The sequence below is a fragment of the Vicia villosa genome, linkage group LG6, assembly GCF_029867415.1.
Source record: "Vicia villosa cultivar HV-30 ecotype Madison, WI linkage group LG6, Vvil1.0, whole genome shotgun sequence".
Classification (NCBI taxonomy): domain Eukaryota; kingdom Viridiplantae; phylum Streptophyta; class Magnoliopsida; order Fabales; family Fabaceae; genus Vicia; species Vicia villosa.
The window spans coordinates 34098069-34121815 of NC_081185.1; the positions used below are offsets into that span (position 1 = coordinate 34098069).

Here is a 23747-nt window from a genome sequence, read left to right on the forward strand (position 1 = left end):
TCAAAATAAGTTTTAAATCCATATCTCTTAAAATACTTTTTATAGTAAGAATAAAATATTGTAATGAGTTAAACTTTGAATATGTTATTGATATATAAGAAAATGATATACGTATTATATTGTCTTTTTTTCTATCTAAAATTGTTAAACAAACATAAATATATTAAAAAATGTATTTGAGTTCTTACAAAGTGATTTTAATATTAAATATTAAAACTAACAATTGACTTGTCATAATACTATTCTTTGTTGAAAATGATACGATGAAAGAGTCGTATATGAAAAAGAAAAAAAATATGTAAATTTTTTTTATTTTAATTTTATTAATTAAAACATAATTGCAAAAAAAAATAGAAATATTGTTTTATAAGTTTTTATGAGAATATGTAAGTAATTATTAAGTTAATATATTTGTTATTTTTAATTTTATAATTAAAAAATTATTATAAGAAAAATATAAATATTGCTTTATAACTTTTATTAAAATATGCAAGTAGTTATTAGATTAATATATTTTTTGTATTTTTCAGGATTCAAACTCGTGAGCTCAAGTAGAGACTCATGTGATTTTTAAAAAGTGAAGATAAATTTAGAAGTTGTCACACATAATTATGAGTGATGTGGCAAAAATAATTTTATGTGTCAAATACATTGAGAGTCTCTTTTAATATATATAATAGAAGTGTGGAAATATACTTCCAAAAAAAAATCTAAAAGTATACTTCGTGAAAAAACATAAAACCCATAAATTGAAAAGAAAAAAAAAATTCCTTATCATATTTTCAGATAACTATGACTGAGTCATGAAAATATGAATTGATGGACTTGAACAAACTTTTCTTATCTTCTTGAGGCAACGGATTGAGCAAAAAATTGATGATCTCCATTTGGCTTTATCAAAACCCTAAGGTGAGAGAGAGGTTAACTTTTCCTCTTATAATTGTTCTCTCCACCAAGCTCTATTTGAAAATATTTCTATTTTAAACAAAGACCATCCTCTGCCAATTTTCAATACACGGTTTCAGTTAAATTCAATAATCAAAATAATAAAATTTCATTATGAACTAAAACAACAAAACAATTTATTTTCAGAGTTGAAAAAAATATTAAACAATATCAAAGAATAAGAAAAAAATAGTAGAGGTACATGAAGGCCAAAATATGTATATCAAGGATACAAGTTTCTTCTTCTAACTCTATGGTGTTTCATTTTCATTCCTCTTCTTTTCTGACCTGAATGCACCCAAAAAATCACTACCAAGAAACCTAATCCAGAAAATACACATAAAAACAACACCCAAAATCTAAAAGAATTTGGAATCCCCATTCTATCACTATCAACACTTGCCAACTCCTCTGAATCATTTGCTAAAATATGCTTTGAGATTACACTTTCATCTGTAGCATCTCCTTTTGATGTGGATATGGAATTACCGCGATTACACCCGTTTCTCTCATGATGCAAACGCAGTGCTTCATTCAGTGTCTTGACGCATTCTATACTGAGAAGGTTTTGCTGTAAACTTTTCTCATTATCATGGTCGAGAGTTGATGGATCGGGTGGTTCTGGAAACTTGGCCCAACATTTGTTGACTATATCGATCTCTCGCCATTTGGCCTTGTCAAAACTCCAGTTCCCAATACTGAACTGCAGTCCGTAGTGGAAAACTCTGTATTTGATGCTAAGTTCGAAAGCATATCCCGGGTATATCATTATTTCTCTGTTTATAGTATGCCTTAATTTCAACTGCATCAACAAAATTAGAGGTTACATTAGTGAAATTCGTTCCCGTGAGACTACTTCGGAAAGCTTATGGAAGCAGCTTATCACATGTCCATAAGCTTATTTCTATAAATTCGCTAGTTAACTGATGAAAACAATTTGATTTTATTTTATCTTTTTGTAATAAAATACCTCTGCTGCGCCAAAAGAGTAACCGTACATCTCGCTAATCCAGCCAGATTCGTAAACGTCTCCTGTTATATTTCTGGCATAATGAGCTCTATCAGCTCGAACCTCCTCCGTTTTATGCAGCCATAGTAAAGCGAATTTGCGCAGATCATCTATATGCATAATAATTACGCCACCAACCTTGTCACAAGCCTCGGGATGACTAGTATGTAATTTCGCAAGCTCATTGTCACATCCAATAAGGTAGCTAGCATGTCAAAATAAATAAACAAAAATTGAAATTTCATACGGCATAATAGTATCCAAGTTAAAAATTACATGTATGCGAGTTTCGATACTAGACTTTTTGAAACGAAAGAAATAAAAACAAAAAAAAAAAGGTAAATCAAGTTCATCAGGCTTACTCGTACGGAGTTGAAACAGGCCTGCCCCTGGCAGCTTTGAATTCCCATGGTGTAATTGGGCCTCTCATTATCATATCAGCATCAAGAATCACAATGAATTCAGCATCAATATTTGCATGATTAAGCCAGTGGAGGACTGCAGCAGGTTTGTTAATTGCTGGATACCTGAAATAAAACACAGAAATTATGTGTGATAAAATCTAAGGTTACGTAAACATAATACAGTTGAAACACGCAAAATTACCAATCGCCTGTTAATGGATGTTGACTCATAGAAGGAACATAATGTGTGGGAGCCAAATTACGGCCTTTGTATAGCTTTAAGTCCTCATCAGAGCAGCTGAGAAGTCGAGTGATATTTCCGGGCTGTCCACTTAAATGGAAACTATGCATAAGTCCCACAGTCTGCCAATCAAAGTACGAGCTACATTCGGTTGAAAATATAGTATGGATTTTAGGATATGGCTTGGAAGAATCATGATCAACCTGTTCTTGAATTTTATCATCCATCATTTCTAAAGTAGCTGGAGTCGCATATTTTGGTCGAGTTAGTTTAGCAAAGGTTCCGCTTTTTAAATAGTTCAAGTATTTAGACCATGGTGGTTTAGGACAACCATTTGATGCGTGATGTATAAGAAGACCTTCATTTAAAATGTTTATGCACTCTATACTCAAAAATAGTCCTCGTCTTAGATTCGGGTCAGTTTCCAACGTATTCACCTCTCTAGGGTAAGGAGGTTGAGGAAAGAGCCGGCCACAGTTATAAATGACATCGTCCTCATCATGATCAGCCTTACTAAATGACCAATTCCCAACACTAAACCGCAGACCGTAGTGAAGAAGAATTGGCTCAACACCCTCTCGGGGAGCATAACCAGGGTATATCATTAAATTATCATTGATTTTGTGTCGGAGCCCAACCTGTGAACAACAGAAGAGCACACGAAGGAAACAATTGAAAAGAAGGTCAAAAGAAAAACAATTAGCAAAAGTTAAATAGTTCAAGAACTGGAAATGTAGTGCTTGATGAATATGGTCATTAAGTATAGAAGTAATTCTTGAAATAAAAAATAAAAAAATCATTGCGAGAGTAAAAACTCACTTCTGCAGCACCAAAAGAGTATCCATACATCTCACTGATCCATCCTTTCTCATATATGTCACCAGTTATGTTTGCTCCCCAGTGAGCCTTATCTTGCCGAACTTCTTCTGTTTTCGAAAGCCACATAGGTGCCAAAGCTCGTAGGTCATCTATATGCATAGCCAAAAGCCCGCCAACTTTGTCACATTTTTCCGGGTGTTTCGTGTGGAGCTGAGCCAAAATATTGTCACAACCTCTTAAATACCTAGAGAAGGAATATTTGTCATGTTTATGACATGTTTAAATGTTAATGCAGAAAAACACACAGCGCATACTATTTCAAGATATTAAGACAAGAAAGTTTAATGACTTGATCCAAAGCCGAAAATCAAAACCACTCTAGTCTGGGTTTTAATGAATAATACCCATAATATGCTGCAACAGGTTTTGCTTTCTCTGCACCAATTTCATAAGGTCTAATTGGACCGCGGATTATCATGTCTGCATCTAGAATGAGAATCCAGTCAACATTTTCTGCATCTTTACTATGTTTGAGCCAATATACAACCCCAGCAGGTTTGTTTATTGCAGGGTACCTGCATAGTGGACAGAATTTACCAACCATGTTTAAAAAGGATTTTACTTTTGTAATACAGTAGTCACATACGTATCTTATTATGGCAAACGACTTCAAATTCATAAAATCCTGAAAAGCATATTGTAACTGTCGTCTGCATCGGTATGTTCCAGGCAACACAAAACAAAACCAATAACTGTCTAAACCTATGTGCAAATTCCAAAAAATATCAAAGTTTAGGAATAGAAGGAGTAACTGTCATCTGCATCTGTATGTTCCATGCAACATGAAAAAAAAAAACAAGCAATTGCTAAATAAAACATAACTACATGTAGAAGCAACTCATAGAATAGGACAATCCCTAATGAGAACCAATCCTATCTCATTCTCAGCTAACTATTTTTCATCCAAAATCTAGTATATCTTAAAGCTTTCAATCAAAGCCTATCGCATAATGGTAGTCGCGACCATTTTCTTTTACACCATCAATAATCGAACCTTGGTACGGAACGTCAACCCAAACCCGTCCCTTCCTAGAGTTGGCCACACAACCACTAGGCCAAGAGGCTGCATCCCACTCCCACCTCCCAATGTTCTAAAAAACCTATTTTTTCATTATTGTTTGCAATTTTACCTCTCTCCAAATGCACAAATCCAGGCGAGATTCGTCTGGATATAAGCATCCAGACGAGATTTGTCTGGATGTGACACATCCAAACCATTACAAAAGTGAGTTTCTTAAAAACATTTACCACTTCATCTATCTCACTCTACTCTCTCTCCCTCTCACTACAACTAACAATATAAACTCAAATCCAAAAAAAAAAAAAAAACTGCTTCAACTTTAAATAAGGACCCAAATTTCACCTGTCACCAGTTACAGGATGTACACTCATAGAAGGAACCTCAAAAGTAGGAGCTAAATGCATCCCTCTATAACTCTTCTTCTGCTCATCAGTGCAACTAAGAAGCCTGGTAATATGCCCAGGCTGCTTTGCCTTTCTGAAACTATGCATCAACCCAACAGTTTGCCAATCGAAGTAGTTTCCACATTCCACTGAGAACAGTGTGTGGATCCTCCGCGGTGCTTTGTAAGCTGCTTCAACAGTGAAACTAGTGAAACCCAGTAGCACAAAAAGCAGCAAAATCAAAACTTTTTCCATTGTAGCTTGATTTGAAGGCTAGATATGAAATGGGTGTTTGCTAATTTTGTGAACAAGATCTAAATTTCTTGGCTTTGAAGCCATACTATTTTTACCCTGAAGAATAAAGATCTCGTGCTAAAGTGAAGTCAAACGTTGGATGGATGTATTCATGTTCGTAGTCGCAAGTCGGTACTATCATTGTTAATTTTTTTTTTGTTTATTTATATTTTTAGTCAAAATTAGATATTAAAAATAGCGGTAACAAATGCATTAAATTATAAATACACTTTGCTATTCTCTTATTCAAAATATATTTATAAAAAGGGTTAAACGTTATTTTGCCCCTGCCATTTGGTGCGAATCTCAAAAACAACCCTGTAAAAAAAAACACAGATTTCGTTCCTGCCATTTTTAGATTCCCCTATTTTGCCCCCTTACTGAATGTGGTCAACAAAAATGATGATGTGGCGTGCTGTGTTGGATTTTTTTATTTTTTTATTGCTGACGTGGCTGCCAACTTCATATATTTATTTTTTTATAATTTAATTTTTTTTAAAAAAATTATTATTTTTTTAAATTAAATTTTTTTTCATGTTGGCCAAATTTATTTTTTTTCATACGTAAATATATATAATAAACTGAAAATAATAAAATTATAATAAACTAAAAACATAAATTAAAGTAAAAGTATTTAACATTAATTATTTTAATTTTATTAATTTATTATTATTAAGTATTTTAATTTAGTTTATTTAATTTAGTTTAGTTTTTTAACATTAAAAAAATGAATATAACAATATTAATTTAGTTTATTTAATTTTGTTTAGTTTTTTAACGTTAAAATGTGTTAATTAAGTTAGTTTTATATATTCAACGTTAAAATGTGTTATTTAACTCAATTTAGTTAAGTTAGTTTTAATTTATTCACTTTAATTTATATTAGTTTTAGTTTAATATATTAATTTATTTTAAAATTAACGTTAGTATATATGCTAAATCAAACTCAGTTTAGTTTAATTTATTTTTAATTAGTTTAGTGTTAATTAATTTAGTTTAGTATAGTTTTAATTAATTATGTTTAATTATAATTTAATTTAATTAATTTAGTTTTAATTAACTTAGTCTTATTTTATTAGTCTTAGTTGGTTCAGTTTTAAAAAGCGTTTGCATGCTATAAAAATAACTAAGTGCATTGGTATTACAATAAAAATCATGTAGCCTAATGGATACCTTGTTAGTATTGTGATGTCAAGGTGGTGGGTTGTACTCTCACCATACTAAACTTTTGAGTACATTATCATATTTTATCATTTAAACCAATAATTTATATAAAATAAATTAAAAAGTGTGAATATAAATTTAAAAATAATAATTTTTTTAAAAAAATATATTTTTTTTAAAAAAATTAATAAAAAATCCAGATGGCAGTCACGTCAGCAATTAGAAAAATAAAAAAGATCCAACACAACACGCCACATCATCATTTTTGTTGACCACATTCAGTGAGGGGGCAAAACAGGGGAATCTACAAATGGCAGGGACGGAATCTATGTTTTTTTTTACAGGATTGTTTTTGAGATTCGCCCCAAATGGCAAGGGACAAAATAACGTTTAACTCTTATAAAAAAGCATAACACTCTGGTACCTATAGAATTTGATTATCTATTAATTATGTATTCATAGAATGTGTCATATTACTTTTTATAATAATTTATTTTAAAATAAATTAAAAATTAAATACAATTTGTTTAGAGGTACCGATACTCATACTCAGAGTAAAATTTATGAATATTTAAAAATTTATTTAAAAAAATTATGCTTTTTTTAGTCAGAGAAATTTTATTTTTTAAATTCATTCAATAACTAATATATTTAGATTATATAATAAATCAAATATATTGATTATTCAATAAATTAACCAACAAATTTATAAAACAAAAAAAGATTTCATAAGATCATAGAGTGTTTTTTTTCCTACTGAGGGAGATGGATCTTGTCCTTCAAAAATCTTTAACATTTCTTTCCTTCACGAAATTTTAGTCACTAAATCAATATAGTAATAAAAAAATTAAAAAAGTAAAAAATAAATTAAATACCCAAAATCCCTAAATAAAAAATGAGGGCAAAAAATGAAAATAATGATTGTGCCTTCTTGATGTTGAGCAATCAAAAGTAAGTATTTGTTTTATCGTATCCATAGAGACTAATGTGATATTAATGTCGTTCAATAATTACTATGGTTTTAAGCGGAAGTTTGCAAGATGTTTGATGGTTTAAAGTTGCAAAATGTAAATCGATAAATGATAGATAAAGTTTCAGAGATACGAGAGTTTGCCGGGATTTGATTCCATCCACCAATAGACTACATAATTTACCAATCAGTTATACATAATCTAAACATTTATCAATATCATCACGTATCGCTCACTAACAGAGTTTATGTCTAAACTTCTGATGAGGTTTCTACCTTATTATTTAATTGACGATCTCTCATTCTATTAAACAATATGACAGCATTAAGAATTGATACTTACGGTGAATGTTAAAACTAAATCAATGTCTAGAATTTAGAATCTAATAGATGATTATCTTAGATCAAGATTTGAACCTTATTTCTCAATATCAATTCAAATATATAAAGTTAAACAGTGAAACAAAGATAACATCGATATTAATGCATAAATAGATTGTTTATAACGTCGTGATCAATAAACATACATATTGTTATGGTGAACTACATCCAATTCCAACAAGAAAAGGAGTTTAGCTACTCATGATAACCTGATACAAATGTGAAGAAAAGAAATGAATGAGCATCAATGTTGATTTCCCAACTATTGACGAATCCAGCTTTCGTTATAAACGAATCACCCTTTCTTTTTGTTTGGCATGTTTCTCTATCTCCAAAATAATGTATCTTCCTAAAAATATGAAGTTAAAAGCTATTAATACAAATCTAATGAAGCAGGCCGCACGTAGCCCCAGATTTGGCATTGAGCACAACTACAAAAAATTCTTAAACTGCCATAAATGGGGCTTAGCGCAGTTTTTGGGGCTTAGCTTGGATGTCCGTACTTTTTGTGCTATGATTGTGCTCAGCACGAAACTCAGCAAACATGTTTTGTTCCAAAATTTCATGGTTAAGCAATTTCTTTGTCTTTTGATTACCAAAGCTCTTCCAATGTATACACATACCTACAAAATGAGTTGCAAATGATCAATCTACACAATATTTATACGACAAAACTATAAATCTATTTATACAAAAGTTGAGGTTTAGACTTGTGAATCCAATGAACCAAGTTAATAAGTGCCACTATTTAATACAAATAATCAACACATTTTGGACTTTATCACTCCTCGACCATCAACTACGATAGAGACGATCCTTGTCGTCGTAACTCTGACGACGACAAATACAACGATGACGACACATGAGACGGATTTAGAGACATGAGACTCCTACAACATGTTGATAATAGGGAATATGAATGGGAACATATTGACAACATGAGTTCGACCTCACTTCATCATCTTTCTTACATGCACTAGTAGTTTCTAATCTTCGGTATTTTCCATTTGTTTGTTTCTCCTTTTCTCTATTTAGATTTGTTTTTTTGGTGTATTTGCTGTAGAAAAACAAAGAACGGGAGAAATTGAATAAAAGAGGACATCAACATGTGGTTTAGAAAATATGTAGTTACTGCTTGATTATTATCTTTAATGTAATAGAAAGAATATGCTATTACAAATTTCTTTTGTTGAAGTTACAAATTTCTTTTGTGAAGATATTGAAAATGTTACAATTGGCTTGTTTTACATATTCTGGCTTGAAGCTTTGCAATATTGTAGACAAATAGCTTTGGATGTAATTCTTGGTTGCTTTGGATTAGATGGAAGTGTTGAATGATACTTGTATAAAGCTTTGCAATACTGCAGACAAAGAGCTTTGGATCTATTTCTTAGTTGATTTTAATTATTGCTTGTAAAAGTTGTGTTAATGGTGTTAAAAGGGCCATGAACTTTGTTGATAATATTTTGTATAATGGGTAAGACATTTGTCACAATATATCAAAATACGAGTTTAGGAGTCTTGGTATCTCTTGACGCTCCTTTTATTCAGACTTTGATTAATTATATATATTTTTCTTCTATAACATTCTTAATACTTTTAATATTTACATTCACACTTTCGCTAAGTTGGGTGCTTCACATTCCTAATATAAAAGCCTTCTTCATGTAACAAGATGCCCATTTCTATTTTATAGTGTAAAATCTTTTCAACCAAGTGTTTTCGTCAAGCCTGTAGTTTATAAGGATGTTTCTCCAACCTTTTTCGACCAAGTGTTTTCGTCAAGCCTGAATACAGCAAATCCGTCCGGAAGGTTTAGTTCTCCATGAGTTCTACAAAGCGTATATTTTTTCTCGTGAAATTTTCTAAGATGAAGAGTACCACGGCTGCTAGGTAATAGAGAGAACAACCAAAAATGGTTTATGACCCAACTAGGTCAAATTACAAAACCCAGGCCCACTACTAATGACCCAAAACTGAAAATAAACTAGTGTTGCAGCTTCAAACGCAAATTTGGAAAATATAGGATCCGAATATGACTTCAACTCCTACACCAAAGTCGTAGCTCCCTCTCTTAGCTTTCCGACGATTATTAGAACCCCTCAATCGGATTCCTAGAACTTCAATTATGATCATTTCCGTGCAGACAGCTTAAGCTGAAAAATAAAGTGCGAAAATTAAATTAAACCAAAAATAAACTAAAATGGAAAAACAATATAAAACATAAAAATAAATAAAGAAAAACATAGAAATGCTTAATATAAATATGAAAGAATGTGAATTAAAATGCATTAATAAGCGACCATCTCCATTTATGGTGGAGCATGGGACGGCCAACCCCATTCACCCATGGCCAGCGTCTCAAAAGAAGGAAAAAGAAGGAACAAGTGACTTAAGGCTACGGCGGGCATCTCCGTATAATGAGACCAGCGTCTCAGGCAATCAAAGAAAAACAAGGAACTCACCTCCAACATGAGACCCGTGTCTCCAAAGCAAATGAAAAGAAAAGCAAGGAACTTAAATTATAATGGAGCGGGCATCTCCTGGGAATCATTAGAAGTGAAAGACCATTTCCATACAATAGTAAAATAAGAAGAAAAACGATGGAGGCACATAGTTAGCTTGAGACAGCCTCCTCCAATGCAAAGGGGCGCGCGTTTCCACCAAGTATAGGTTTGAGGCAGCCTCCTCAGTAAACAGGGATACGCTCATTCAGTTCTGTTTCTAGGTTTTCATACGATAATTTATAACACAGAAAATCATTCCTAGACAGTAAATTAAGAATACAACAGCTAACTCAATCGATTTCATGGCAAAGTCCTTTTTCAAACAATAAATTAACACAAGAAATTGCAAGAATCTAAATCCCTAATCCCCAACATACAATTGCTCATAGGCCCCATTATAGGAAGAGAATCTCACCCTTACCTCATTCAACTTGGAGCAACTTGATGGGTCTCCGATTCACACTTCCGATTTGGCACCATGGACGGAAATCTCAAAGATTTGTTCATCTTCTCCAAGACTTGCCTCCTTCTCTTCACAACTTGTTTTCCCCCAAAATGACAACACTACTCACACATCTCTAAAACCCTAATTTATCATTCCAATTGGGCTTAGTTAACACTCTCTCTTTATTATTCTTCACAAACCAATTTAGGCCCAATAAGTCCAATAACTTAAAACGACCAATACATCACTTTTAATAATATCCTGTCGATATAATAATCCATTTGCCGACATAACCATTTATTTGTCAAAATATACTTTTCAACCGATAATTTTTGAAAATGAAATAATAATATTTAATTAAATAAATAATTAAATAATCGCGGCGTTACATGGATAAAGGTCAATACAGATGGTGCAGCTATTGGCACTCCGAAAGCTTGTTCTTGTGGAGCCATTTTCAGAACTCTTTTGGAGAGCATGTAGGATCTTTCTCTTATTTCATTGGTAATGGTAATGCTTTGTTGGCGGAATTCATGGGTGTGATCATGGCGATTGAGATAGCCAATGATAAGAAGTGGTAAAATCTTTGGATTGAATCTGACTCTCTCATTGTTACTAGGGTGGTCCTTAATGAGTGATTGGTTCCTTGGAATCTAAGAAACCGATGGAAAAACTGTCTCTTTTCTTTCAAGCATAAAGGTTTTCTTGTAACTCATCTTTAGGGAAGAGAATTTGTGTGCGGACGCCATCTCTAACTTAAGGTATAGATTTAAATTCTTCAAGTGGTATAACTATGTTGTCACAGAAAAGCTAGGGAGGAATTTATGTTCAACAAATTTGGTTTTCCCAAACATAAGTTGATTTCCCCTTAAGGGACTTGTTCTTTTTTCTCCTATTAATGAAATTTTCAGTTTAAATAAAAAAAAAACCTTCTATTCTTTGTGAAATGAGGATTTGAGGTAAGTGTAAGATTTTAAGAAAAAAATGAAGAGTGTTTTTTATATAAAAATTACTCTCATTTTTCTGTATGTGTTTTCTTAAAAAAATTATGCATAAAAAAAGCCCTCGCTTTAAAAAAAATGCGGTTGAATTTCATATATTTTCTCTAAAAAAAATCACACGCAAAAAAATGACAAGCTTTTGTATAAAATATACTAATATTTTAATAACATAGCCATTTTCCTTTGTATTTTTTTTTTTTGACAAAAACCAAATTAATTCATGTCATTAATCAAATGAAATTCGTTACAAGAAGGGATAATACTTAAGGAACTACGCCTAGACCAAGAATTGGCCGCCTTCGTTAACGAGTGGGCAACCATATTGGCTTGGCGTTTTACAAACTTCACCCCAAAGTTAGGAAAAGAAACTAACAACCGCTTAATAGAAAGAAAAATAAAACTTAACTCCGAACAACCTGTAGCATTAGAGTTGACAGCTTGAACCACCACCTGAGAGTCACTTTCAAAAATCACACACCCCATATTTAAACTAATAGCATGTTGCATCGCTTCTTTCAAAGCCAAGGCTTCCGCTTCGACTATGGACATAGTGCCGACATCCCAAGCAATACCTGCAGTAATGAAACTTCCAATATTATTTCGGAAGCACCAACCCCTGTTAGTAGAATTATGAGAGGTATTAAACCCCGCATCTGTATTGCATTTTAACCAACCCACCACCGGGGGGCTCCAGGTTAAGGGGATCTAAACACCATTAGAAATATCTTGAACCTCACGAGCAACAAACCAATCATGCCAATTAAAATAGGCTTGCAAATCTAACCTTGGTATGTCTCCTCTATCATTATTCCACACAACATTATTACGGTTCTTCCAAAGCACCTCCATTATTACAACAAATCTTCCGGCATCCCTCTTATCCTCTTTATTGCAAATGTCCAGAATCAGTGATTTGGCATCACTCAGAGTATGTAAACGGGGTTCATTAATAGAAGACAAACATGCATCTCTCCAACAATGGATAGTAGTAATACAGTCGAAGAAAACATGCCAATCCTCTTCATCCTCCCTCTCACAAGTCTGACACATAGCCGGACACTGAACATAGTGTTGTCGGAGTCTAATATGGGTCGGCAAACAACCCCTACTGTAATACGGTGAACTGACTTTTTATTTTTATATGCAACAATGTTGCGGTGAGCAAGAGTCGCCACCGACTTTTATTTTGTCCAATGTTAGGAAAGGTAAAAAGTACAGAAAAAGACCTTATTTGAAAGAAAACGGGCTCGGGGGGTAAGTTATGAAAAGGGAAGGTGCAAGCACCCTTTTCATCCGTAGTTATCTACGGGCTCTTAACTTGCTTAGCTCATGTTTGTTTGTTTTGAGTTGAAAAGAGACATAAGGACTTTAGCGTAAATGCGTAGCCTTAGTTTTTTGAAATAGTATTGAAAAGATATTTTTATTGAGCTAGGCAGTTTAAGAGCACTACCCTATTTGACTGGTCTTTTTCTGTATATTTTAAAGTTTTCAGGACTATCCATACTATATAGGAGTAGGTAGTCCTTGTTATATTGGACGTGCGGGTCATCGAAGGGTCATCGAGGTCGTTGAAGGCAACATGATAGAGGTACCCTTAGCAATTTCGAAGGGACGATCGTCACTTTTTCGTAGGCAACAATCGAGGGTCATCGAGGGACTTAGTGACGATTTTATATCGAGGGACCTTTGCTAATGGGTACCTCTACATTTCGAGGGACACGACCTTATAATCGAAGGCAACCAAAGAGGGGCGTACCCTAAGGGTGAGTGAGTGCAAGTGTATTGGATTCGATTTATAGTTTATCTTGATTTAAGTTAGCTAGCGTTTAGTTGATTAGTCTTGCCATACAATCCTATTAACATACATCTAACAGTTAATATTTGTACAGAAAATTAAAGAGCAGAATGTAAAGTTTCTACGCTATTACAAGGCTTCGGGGAGGGGATTACAATTTGTAGAATAGGGGATGAAAATTACGAATTATTACAAAACCCAAATAGAAATTAAAATGGAATGAAATAACTAATGTATACGAAAACTTATGAGTATCCCCAAAATAGTCCGAGTCCTCAAAGGAGGTAGTACCTCGCACACACAAAAGATGTTAGTACAATATATAAAATGATGCATGATTAAAATGACAGGAATATGAGCAACAATTAATTTAAAAACTAAAGAGATAACAAGCGTATTAAATTCTAACAAATGATAATTAAAATATTTTTGTATTTTTTGAATATTAATAAAAATAAATTAACTAATACCTTTTTGGTGTTTTTGAGATTTAAAAAGAAAATCTAATTAATCTAACAATAATATCTTTGTATTTTAATAAAGAGAGAAACATTTTTTTGTGTTTTTTATTTTTTATTAAAAGAGAATAAAATAAACCAATTCTAAAAGAGATTCTTTTTTTGTTATTTAAATTTATATAGTTATAAGATTATTTACAAATTAATTAATTCAGTCGGAGAATGATCTTAAAGGTTATGTACAAGTTAATAAATCTAGCCTAATCAATTGAACTAAATTAAATTAATTACAAGACTAAAATTTATTTTTATTAAAAAAAGGAAAAACAGATTAACTTAAAAAAAAAGAAACATGGACGTGGCAATATCCATGCCACCATTTTCTTAAAATTTGTTTGTTTATTTACTTAATATTTACTTTTAAAAGAAAAGTTTGACTTAATCAACAAAAAAAAACATTTATTTATTTACAACCAAAACCAAAAGCACACATATATTCAGTAAACAGAAACAGTCAAACGCATCTCTCCTTCTCTTTCACATATCAGGGTCATTCTTCACAGACAACATGAAATCAACATAATACAAACGAATTCTCACATATAGTCACCATGGTTTAAGGAAATTACATCATAATGATGGTGGGATAAAAAATTACCGGTAATGAAAATTGCACAGGGAGGTCGCCGACGATGAGTGCGGCACGATCGAGAAGGCATCGTTCACGCAGTGGATCGCGGTGTTTGCTGTATGGGGGAGATCGGTGTTGGCCTGCTACGGGAATCAGTGTTGGCCTGCTACGGGAATCTCGTCGGAGAACTTACGGCGTTCGGATCTAGCGGCGCAGAACACGGTGACTGTGTGATGTCGTGTTCATCCGCTCACGGAAAGGATGCTCGGCGGCTTCCGTGTGACGTCGATTTCTGATTACCCTTTACCTGCAAAACAACCTCAATATTTATCAATGTCATTAGTATAGTTTTTTTTTAGCCATGGTGGAAATTAAAATTTACAGGTTGTTTATATGTAGTAGATGGGTTTGTTAACGGTGAAGATGAATTTGAAATGATGTTATGGTTCTTTCAGTAAGGTTGGATAAATTGACATAGTGTCGGTGATGTGTGGTAAAAGGAGTATTTAGTACTTTGACATAAGGTTGAGGTTTACTGGTTTTTTTCTTAAGAAAAAACGTCAAAATAGAGGACGTGGTTAGTGAGGGGACAAGATTGAATGAAGAAAAGTTTTCTTTTATATGGAGAATTTTGTGTGTAGTAGTGATGAATATACAATGTGTGTATGGTGAAAAAATGTATTGTCTGTGGATTTATGAAAGAAGGTTTTTGTGAATAGGGTTAGGGTTGAAAATTAGATTGGTTGTTTGTACGTGAATGAGTCCCCCTATGGGTGAGAAAATATTATCTATTTATATTAGAACAAAAGTAGGTTAACATACTTGGAAAAAATCAATCCAATTAATTACGAATAAATCAAGAATAATCACAAATTTTATTTGATTTTAATTCATGATTCTTTCTAAGTTAATTGTATCAATTACTATCCTAAAATAAAGAAACATAATCTCTCACAATCTTTTTTTTGTTTTTTCTCTTAAATTTGACTATTTCATACACAAAATAATAAATTAAGATAAAAAATAATATTTTAAAAATTCTCCTAAAATAGAAAACGAAAATAATATTTTAAATTATATAAAAAAAACTTATTTTTGTGATTTTTGAATATAAATAAAAAATAAAATTAAAACTAAGGTATAAACAAAATGAAAAGGAAAACTGTCAGAAGTGAGATTCGAACCCGACACCTTGCACTTGCAAATCTTAACTCCTTACCAATTGTGCGATATTATTTATTTGAAATAAAAAGCCAATTGAAAGTATATGAAACATCGACCAGCATTTTGCTATTTATTAAAATATAAATAATTTAAGGGTAAACTATTATATTTTAAAATAGACTTTAAATCGAATATTTATAAAATTCAGGATGTCAATGTAAATGAATCCAAGATTTTATAAAAATCCAATTTTGAAAATAATTTCGAATTTTTTTTCTTTTTTGAAAATGTGGGCAAATTTTGGGGTATGACACCTACAAATCCTCCATAATAGGTGCTTGGCTCTAGGAGGTGCCATAATGTTCCACAAACTATTCCAATTACCCTCTACTCTTTTATCCACTTGGTGCATCTGAACATTCCTCCACAGCCTATATCCCGATCGAACACTATACTCACCATTTCTTTCCTCCTTCCACACCATCCCATCCGTATCAACTTCCTCCAACAAAGGTACTTTCAGGATTTCACCTGCCACTACATGATCAAACAAGGAGTTAACAACATGTGCATCCCACTGCTTGGAATTGGGACTCATAAGATTATTAACATAAAGTTCATACACACCTTGATTAACCGGACCACCTAGACATCCTTCTGAACTCCCCCGAAGCCAAGGTTCATGCATAACCTTAATGCAACTACCATCACCAATCCTCAACCTACAACCCAGAAGTAACACATCTTTAGCTTTCCAAAGGCTTCTCCAAACAAAACTCGGATTATTACCTAGTTTGGCCTGTAAGAAAGAGGAGTTAGGAAAATACCTTGCTTTGAAAAATCTGGAAACCAGGGCGGATGGATTAGACAACAACTTCCAACCTTGTTTGGCTACCATAGCTACATTAAAAGCACGAAAATCCCTAAAACCCATACCACCATCCTTCTTAGGGCAAGACAGTTTATCCCAAGCCATCCAACGAATACCCTTATTGTTGCTACCTCCCCTCCATCAAAAGGAATTTAACATCTTCTCAATATCCTTCACCACTCCATTTGGAATAATAAACACACTCATAATATAAGATGGAATAGACTGCAACACTGACTTAATCATCACCTCCTTACCAGCCTTAGATAGAGATCTATCTCTCCAAGAATTGATCCTTTTCCAAATACGGTCCTTAATAAATGCAAATGTCTCCTTTTTACGTCTACCAATCATCGACGACAATCCCAAATAAGTACCCGTCCCTAACACATGACGGACACCCATGATTTTAGCAATATCCTCTTGGGTCGGAATACTAAGATTACGGCTGAAGAACACCTCAGACTTGGTTAAATTAATTTCTTGCCCTGATGCATCAGCATAGATCGTAAGAATCTCCATAAGGTGAGACACCTCCTCAATGTTAGCCCTGCAAAATAAAAAACAGTCGTCAGCAAAAAGCAGGTGGGACACACTAGGCGCCCCCTACATATCCGGACACCATGAATATCTCCTCGAGATACCGCTCCTTTGGTAAGAGCTGATAGACCCTCTGCAATGAGAATAAAGAGGTATGGAGACAGTGGGTCCCCTTGCCTCAATCCTCTACCTGGTTGAATTGGACCAACTCTATATGTATTTTTTAAAAGGGCTTTTATGTAAAAATATTCTTAAAAGGACACTAAAAAAACAAATTTAATATAATGAATAGAAATCACTTTTAAATTAATATATTCAAACATAAATTAAATTATGTTTCTCATTTTTAATCATTTCAATCAAAATAAATTCTCATCAACTATCTACCCAATACTAAAGTGTTGCCCAAACTGACTTTTTTGCCCTTCCAACAAAATATTTTTGCCCTTGCTAAAGGTTATTAAAGTAATTAACAAAATAAAAATTACTCCATGCCAAGCGTTGTGTTCTCATTGGTCAGTTTAATCATCTGTTGTACTTGCATAAGTATTTTTCCCTTCTCTCTTCCGGTAACCTTTCCCTTCTCTCTCACTATTTTCTCTTTTATCCTTTCCGTTTTCCTTTCAAACCCTAACCAACGCCGCAAGTGGATTGCCGAACAAACCCATGCTCATCGTGAACGCCGAACTGAAGAGGTTGCTCGTGTGTCATACCCCAAAATTTGCCCTCCTCATTTCATCTTCAATAACTTAAGGTTCAAGGGTTCTCTCAAAGTCACTCTCTCCTATTCAAAATTAGGGTTAGCATTTTATCAAAGGAGTTAGAATCTCTGAGGCCCCAAATGGATCTCAAAGTGTCACATATGTATCAAAGCATATCCATGTCAAAAGTCGAGCTTCAATTCCAAGGATTGCTCACTCAATGGCTCAGATGATCAATACTCGACTATGCTGACCTAAAAGTCAACTATAGTCAAAATACAGTCAAACTTCAAGATTTTTGGTCAACATCAAGTATGTGACCTTATATCCATCATTTGATCAAAGGTTGATCATGATCCATCAATAAAAACTCAGAAATGAACAAATGCAATGGTTCAAATTAGGGTTTTTATAGGAGAAAGTCAACTCAACTTTGACTGGTCATAACTTTCACATGGAGCATCAAAAATTGTCCAACCAAGGCCTATTCTCAAGGAAATTTCATCCTCTACAACTTTGATGTTGGGCCCAAGATCAAGAAATGCACCATTTGGGAGATATGGACAAAAAGATTATAGGTCCTCCAAAAAGTCAACAAAAAACACCTTTTGGGTCAAAGCTCATAACTAGAGCATGGAAGCTCCAATTGAGATGAAACCAAAAGGGTCATTTAGAGGACTCTTTGTGTTTTCCAAAAAGTCCTGGAACTCTCCCATACAATAAAAATTGAGAGAGATGTCGATTGTTGAAGTTGACCAATTTTGGAGAAAATACATGAAGCCAACATTGAGCAATCTTGATCATTTCTCAAGTGGGCTTTAATGATTAACTCATCCACGTGATTTAAGGCCCGTAAAGAGTTCCTTGGCCAAATATTATTATTTTTGCAATATTATTCTATTTACATGAGATCTTAATTATTTAATTTCAAATAAAAATCATGGAATAATTATATGATGATATTTCTTTTTTTATTAATTAAAATCAAATCCAAAAATGATCCAAGGGCCAAGATTAAATGGAAAATATGCATGGAATAGCATGGTGTTCAAAATTAGAAAGATTTTATACAAAATCTTTCTTCAATTTTCATGTTAATGATTGATTGATTTTTTATCTAAAGTTTTAACCCTAATGCAGTGATATATATTCTAAAAAGATTCAGAAGCAAGGGGGACGAAAGATTGATGAGAAGAGGCTAGGGTTTCAAAGTTCAAACTTCTCTCCAAACTAGGGCATAAGCTTTCTTCACATACAGCCGTTCTCAATGAATTCTAAGCTTTGAATCATCTTCTTGCATCATTCAGAGGATCACCCAAAGCATTTGTGAAGGTCAGGTCGTCTCAAATCCTCCTCATTAAGGTTGCACCGGTTTGTATCTTTCTTGGAATTCATATTCTTTGCTCAGACCGTTTCAATCGATTTTGTGTGCATATACTTTTTTGTGACTGTGTTTAGAGTAGTATAGCCGGTTTCCTTTTAAGCTTTGATGCAGGGATAATGTTGTGCCATGGTTAGGGCACAACCATGTTCAAGCTTCGAGTACCAAGAGGCAGGCCATTTCAGAGAAAATAGACCCCACCAATGGATTCAGAGGAGGCCATTTAATATATCTGGGCAGCTTTTGCGTGTTCATTGTTTGAGTTTTGCAGGTCACGAATGGGAATCATGGGAGAAGAAAAAACCTGCGGAAAATTCGCAGGTAATTCCACAAGTATACCCGCAAGAAGTTCCGCAGGTCTGGAGGTTAGTGACAATGAATAGTGTCTGGGGAACATGTGATACACGCGTGGCCAATCACCATTGGAGGGGCAGCGGAGCAATTCTTCTCTCCTTGCGTGGCATGAATCTACTTGCTAGTCAAAAGTCTTCGTTTTCTCTCCCTCAACATCATTGGCCAGTCAGCGCAACGGTGGGCCCACGCGTGGAAGTCAGGTTTTCAATTAATATATTTAGTTTTCATAGATATTGTGTTTTGTGCATCGTTTTGACATCAAAAGCGCTTCAGCCTAGTGGAAGTATGTGCATGTGATGGGTCACAGCGTGGGTTCGACCCTTGCTGGTGACAAATTTGTTTTTTCTAATTATTTTCACTATGTGTTTTATCTTCAATCTGGTATGGGTGACCGAGGAACCTCTACGATACACCCTCGGTTCTTCACCACTGGATCTCCAATAATCCATCTCTAACGCACACAAGGCTGAGGGTTTACCATGCGCCCTCAAGGCTAATAACACAGGATCCAAGCCAGGTTTTGTTATGTTTTTTATTTATTTATTTTCTTTATTATATAATTGTTTATATTAAGATACTAATTAATATTGTTCAATTTAATTAATTTATTTGATTAGGATTAATAAGGATTAGACTATAACTAACATTAGGAGTATTCCGATTATTTTTCTGATTATTTTCTCGATTAATTCGATTTAATTAATTGTTATCAATTTTAATTATAAATCACAAAAAACCCTAGAGAGGTTATCAATGCATTAGGGTTTGCCCAATCCGACTGGCCACTTGGCCAAAATTTTAGGATTTAATTTATTATTCGTTCCGACTAAATTTATTGGTTGCAATAGTTAGTAATCAATTAATTATTTAATTAATATAAATTGAAATAACATTTATTTTGTTAAATAGTTTTAACCAAATCTATTGGTTACGATGATTAGCATTTTCTCTGCATTAAAAATTCGTTATTATTTTTAATTAAAGTTATTGATTATGAGGGATAACGATAAAATTAAATAATTAAAATACATCAATTTGCTAACGGTGATAATCGAATCAATCGATTAGAATAATTAGCAATGCTTTTATTAATCTGTTAATTATGGTGATCAAACCTATTGATCATTGCGATTAATGGTACAAATTAAAATCAGGGTTGTACGCCCAATCTTAAAACACTCCTTCAAACTGCGGATTTTCATCTCTTCAATACTGCGATTTTCAAAACTACGATAAGGTAATTCAAAATACCTTGCGAACCTCACGTTTCAAAAACTACGATAGGTAACTCAAAATACCTTCAAACACCTTCATATCAAATTCTAAGGCGTACAACCCTGTGGCCCGAACTACGTTGACTCTGATTCTCCATAAGGAGATACGTAGGCACTTGGAAACAAGGCGAGTCCCCTTCCCCAAAATCCTAATCAGGTTCGAATCTTACCGTTCACCCTTTTCATTTCCTTAGCTATTAACCTTAATAAATTTAGTCATAAAACTTTGCTTTAACTCAAAACCTTAGGAAAGGGTTGAGGGTGCCTAACACCTTCCCTCGACCTGATTATAATAATCTTACCCCGATCTCTTAACTGCGTAGGGTTTCCTATTCGCCCTGGTAGAATAGGTGGCGACTCTAAAAGCTAATTTTTAGGTCAGGTTGCTACATCGTGAGGCAAGTAGCTTTCCTGCTTCCTCTTCCCCTTTCAGGCGATAAAATTAAAATTCCAATTTCGTAACCCTCTCATTGCATTTTTTATTTTGTTCCTGATTTAAAATTTGTATTTTGAAGGAAGATCTACAAATTTGTTTGTCAGTAACTTGCAGATCTACGCTTGTCCGATCCCACTCCATCGTTTCTGCTCTCCTTTCATCACTTTTGTTTTCAAGGTTGGTGGTTTTGATTCAGTTTTATTTTTGAGTTGTTAGATTTTGATGTTTAGGGTTTCTAATACCCATTTTGGTTTTGATTCAAATATTGCAGTTGACCCTTTTAATCTTTGTACTAAATATGGATGTAAGATTATTTGAGTGACCCTTTTTGTTTTTGTTAAAGTTCATGAATAAAGATTGATGAGTCATTTTTTTGTTTTTTATTGATAGGAATATTGGAAGAGAAGTGGTCAAATAGTAGCTCTTAGAGTAAATGTTGGAACTGAACCTGATGCAGATCTTGGTCCGGTTATCAGATCTTAGAGTAAGTACAATCTAATTTTCACACCAATTGTTTGGAGTTTTGACTGTTAAGTTAGTTGGACGGAGGTTAAAATTAGTTATACTAATTTTTAGCTGTATAAATAATAGTGTGGGTTGAATGTAGTAATTGAATATGTGTTTGACAAGGTTATGTTTAGATTGATACGTGCTTTGTTTGTGCAGACCCAGAACATATTTCATGGCCAGATGTGGATTAACTGCAAGGCTTAAGTTCTTCTTTGGGTGAGGTTTTTTCCTGTTATTGATGTGCTTTCTTCTCTATGTATTTATATCCGTTAGTAGTCTAACAAGATCTTCTATAGGGACCAAATGCAGAAGATCCTTCTCACGTAGAGACGTGGTTTCGTTAACAAGCAACCTGAGGGCTGAAAGAGGCAATGACAACCATTCTGCTGCTTCATCTAGATCATCACTATTCAACTCAGCCTTGATGCATAAGTCTTCCAAACTTGTGGAACCTTCAGATGATGGTCTTCTGGAGTGTATATTGGGCATTGATTGCTGATTTTTTATGTGTGTTGCAGGTAGGTGGGTTTTGAACTGGTTTGAAAGTCCAATTACGAATGAATGCTCTTGTGCAGTATGTTGTAGGTTGTTTTTGTCTCCAGGCTTTTGCTTGTGATGATGAAGATTTGAATTGGTTTACAGGTGATCAGTGCATATTTATGCACATTCTCCTATATTTTTACTTAGGCATTTCTTTACTTTACCTTGTTTATTTTTCTATTTTAATGTGTTTTTATAAATCAGTTTATTTTTGCACTTATTTGATTTTCGCAATCTATTTTCAGCATTTGCAGTCTGCACTAAATTGATCATAACTGGAGCTTCGGGAATCGGATCGACGCGTTCTAATAATCGCCGGAAAGCTAAGAGAAAGAGCTACATCTTTCATGTTAGAGTCAAAGGCAAATTCGAAATGCATAGTTCCCAGAATTTCGTTGAAGTTTCAGTCATTAGAATAATTTATTTTTGGGTCATTAGTTTATGGGCTTGGGTTATGTTTTTGACCCAGTTTGAGTTAGTAGAGAAGAAAACCTTATTTTGTTTTATAAGGGTTGGCAGCCGCTAGAATACGGGAGACCTTTTTTTTGCCACAAATTTTACTTTTGGTTTCATGATTAGAATGAAGAACTAATTCCCGAAGGCAAATCCTACTGCTTATGGGTTCCATTGCTTTGAGGTTATTCTAATACTAACTTAAATCCGATTTCTGTTCAATTCTTTTCTATGAAATCATTTGCTTAATTTGATTACAATTGTTTGCTTAATTCGATTGTTGTTCATAGAATAGAATTGATTAAATTTGATTGTATGCATGTTCCTAAATTTAATTGCGTGTTATCGTTTGCTTAATTCGTTAACTCGTCATATTCTTAACCGTTTGCTTAATTCGGTAAACAGGAACATAACTCGTATGATTTTGATGAGCGCTTGTCTGATTAATCTCATAATCGAATAGGATTGAAGCCATTTAGGGATTGTTGTTATTATAACCGATGATAAGTCGGAACCCGAATCAGTAGGATTAGTCGTTTAGCTTATTTTGATAATCACTTAATTTACTCTGTTTTATAAATTGATTCTAAAACAAACCCCCATTATCGTTTTTAGTGTTAGTTAATAAAATTAAGAATCCTTGTGAGAACGGTATTCGAGTTGTCGTTACCGTTACTACAGTTTTTACAAAAACTCGTTTTTGATCCGTGTGCGACAGCGGATCAAATTGGCGCCGTTGCCGAGGATTCTTGTTGTTATTAACCGATATTAGAGTCATAGGTATAGTGTTATTTCTAGGATTTTTCTTGTTTTTTTTTTTGTGGTGTGGTTGTTGATTTTCAGGGTTGCAATACCGATTGCAGGATAGTGATAAGTTTTCCATCCTATCAGGTAAGTTTGGAAGCTACTGTCTCGATTTGCTCCGAAATTTTTCCTGAATATGAGAAAAAAATCGGCTTTTTATGAATTATTTATTGTTTTCATAGTGTCAAAAA

General features: G+C 33.6%; 1 protein-coding gene and 1 long non-coding RNA gene across 2 annotated transcripts; one reads left to right on the forward strand and one right to left on the reverse strand.

Annotated features, from left to right (window-relative positions):
- Positions 1 to 1065: 1065 nt before the first annotated feature.
- LOC131609095 (peptidyl serine alpha-galactosyltransferase-like) lies at positions 1066 to 5294 on the reverse strand. The gene is made up of 7 exons (XM_058880740.1): positions 4842 to 5294; positions 3823 to 3993; positions 3419 to 3662; positions 2561 to 3237; positions 2317 to 2481; positions 1916 to 2159; positions 1066 to 1747 (listed from the first exon to the last, which is right to left on the reverse strand). The coding sequence occupies exons 1-7, from the start codon at positions 5135 to 5137 to the stop codon at positions 1169 to 1171; spliced, it is 2376 nt and encodes a 791-aa protein (XP_058736723.1). The 5' UTR covers positions 5138 to 5294; the 3' UTR covers positions 1066 to 1168.
- Positions 5295 to 21655: 16361 nt separating this feature from the next.
- Positions 21656 to 22394, forward strand: LOC131611431 (uncharacterized). The gene is made up of 3 exons (XR_009286897.1): positions 21656 to 21733; positions 21916 to 21975; positions 22056 to 22394. It is a non-coding gene; the product is annotated as an uncharacterized LOC131611431 (long non-coding RNA).
- The last annotated feature ends 1353 nt before the right edge of the window (positions 22395 to 23747 follow it).

What these genes read in the sequence shown, in the direction of transcription:
- LOC131609095 (XM_058880740.1), bottom strand. Translation starts at nt 5,137, where the DNA reads ATGGAAAAAGTTTTGATTTTGCTGCTTTTTGTGCTACTGGGTTTCACT. An exon ending in CATCCTGTAACTGGTGACAG is followed by an intron (nt 3,994 to 4,841) that starts GTGAAATTTGGG and finishes TCCACTATGCAG; the next exon opens with GTACCCTGCAATAAACAAAC. An exon ending in CCTGTTTCAACTCCGTACGA is followed by an intron (nt 2,160 to 2,316) that starts GTAAGCCTGATG and finishes TTGACATGCTAG; the next exon opens with CTACCTTATTGGATGTGACA.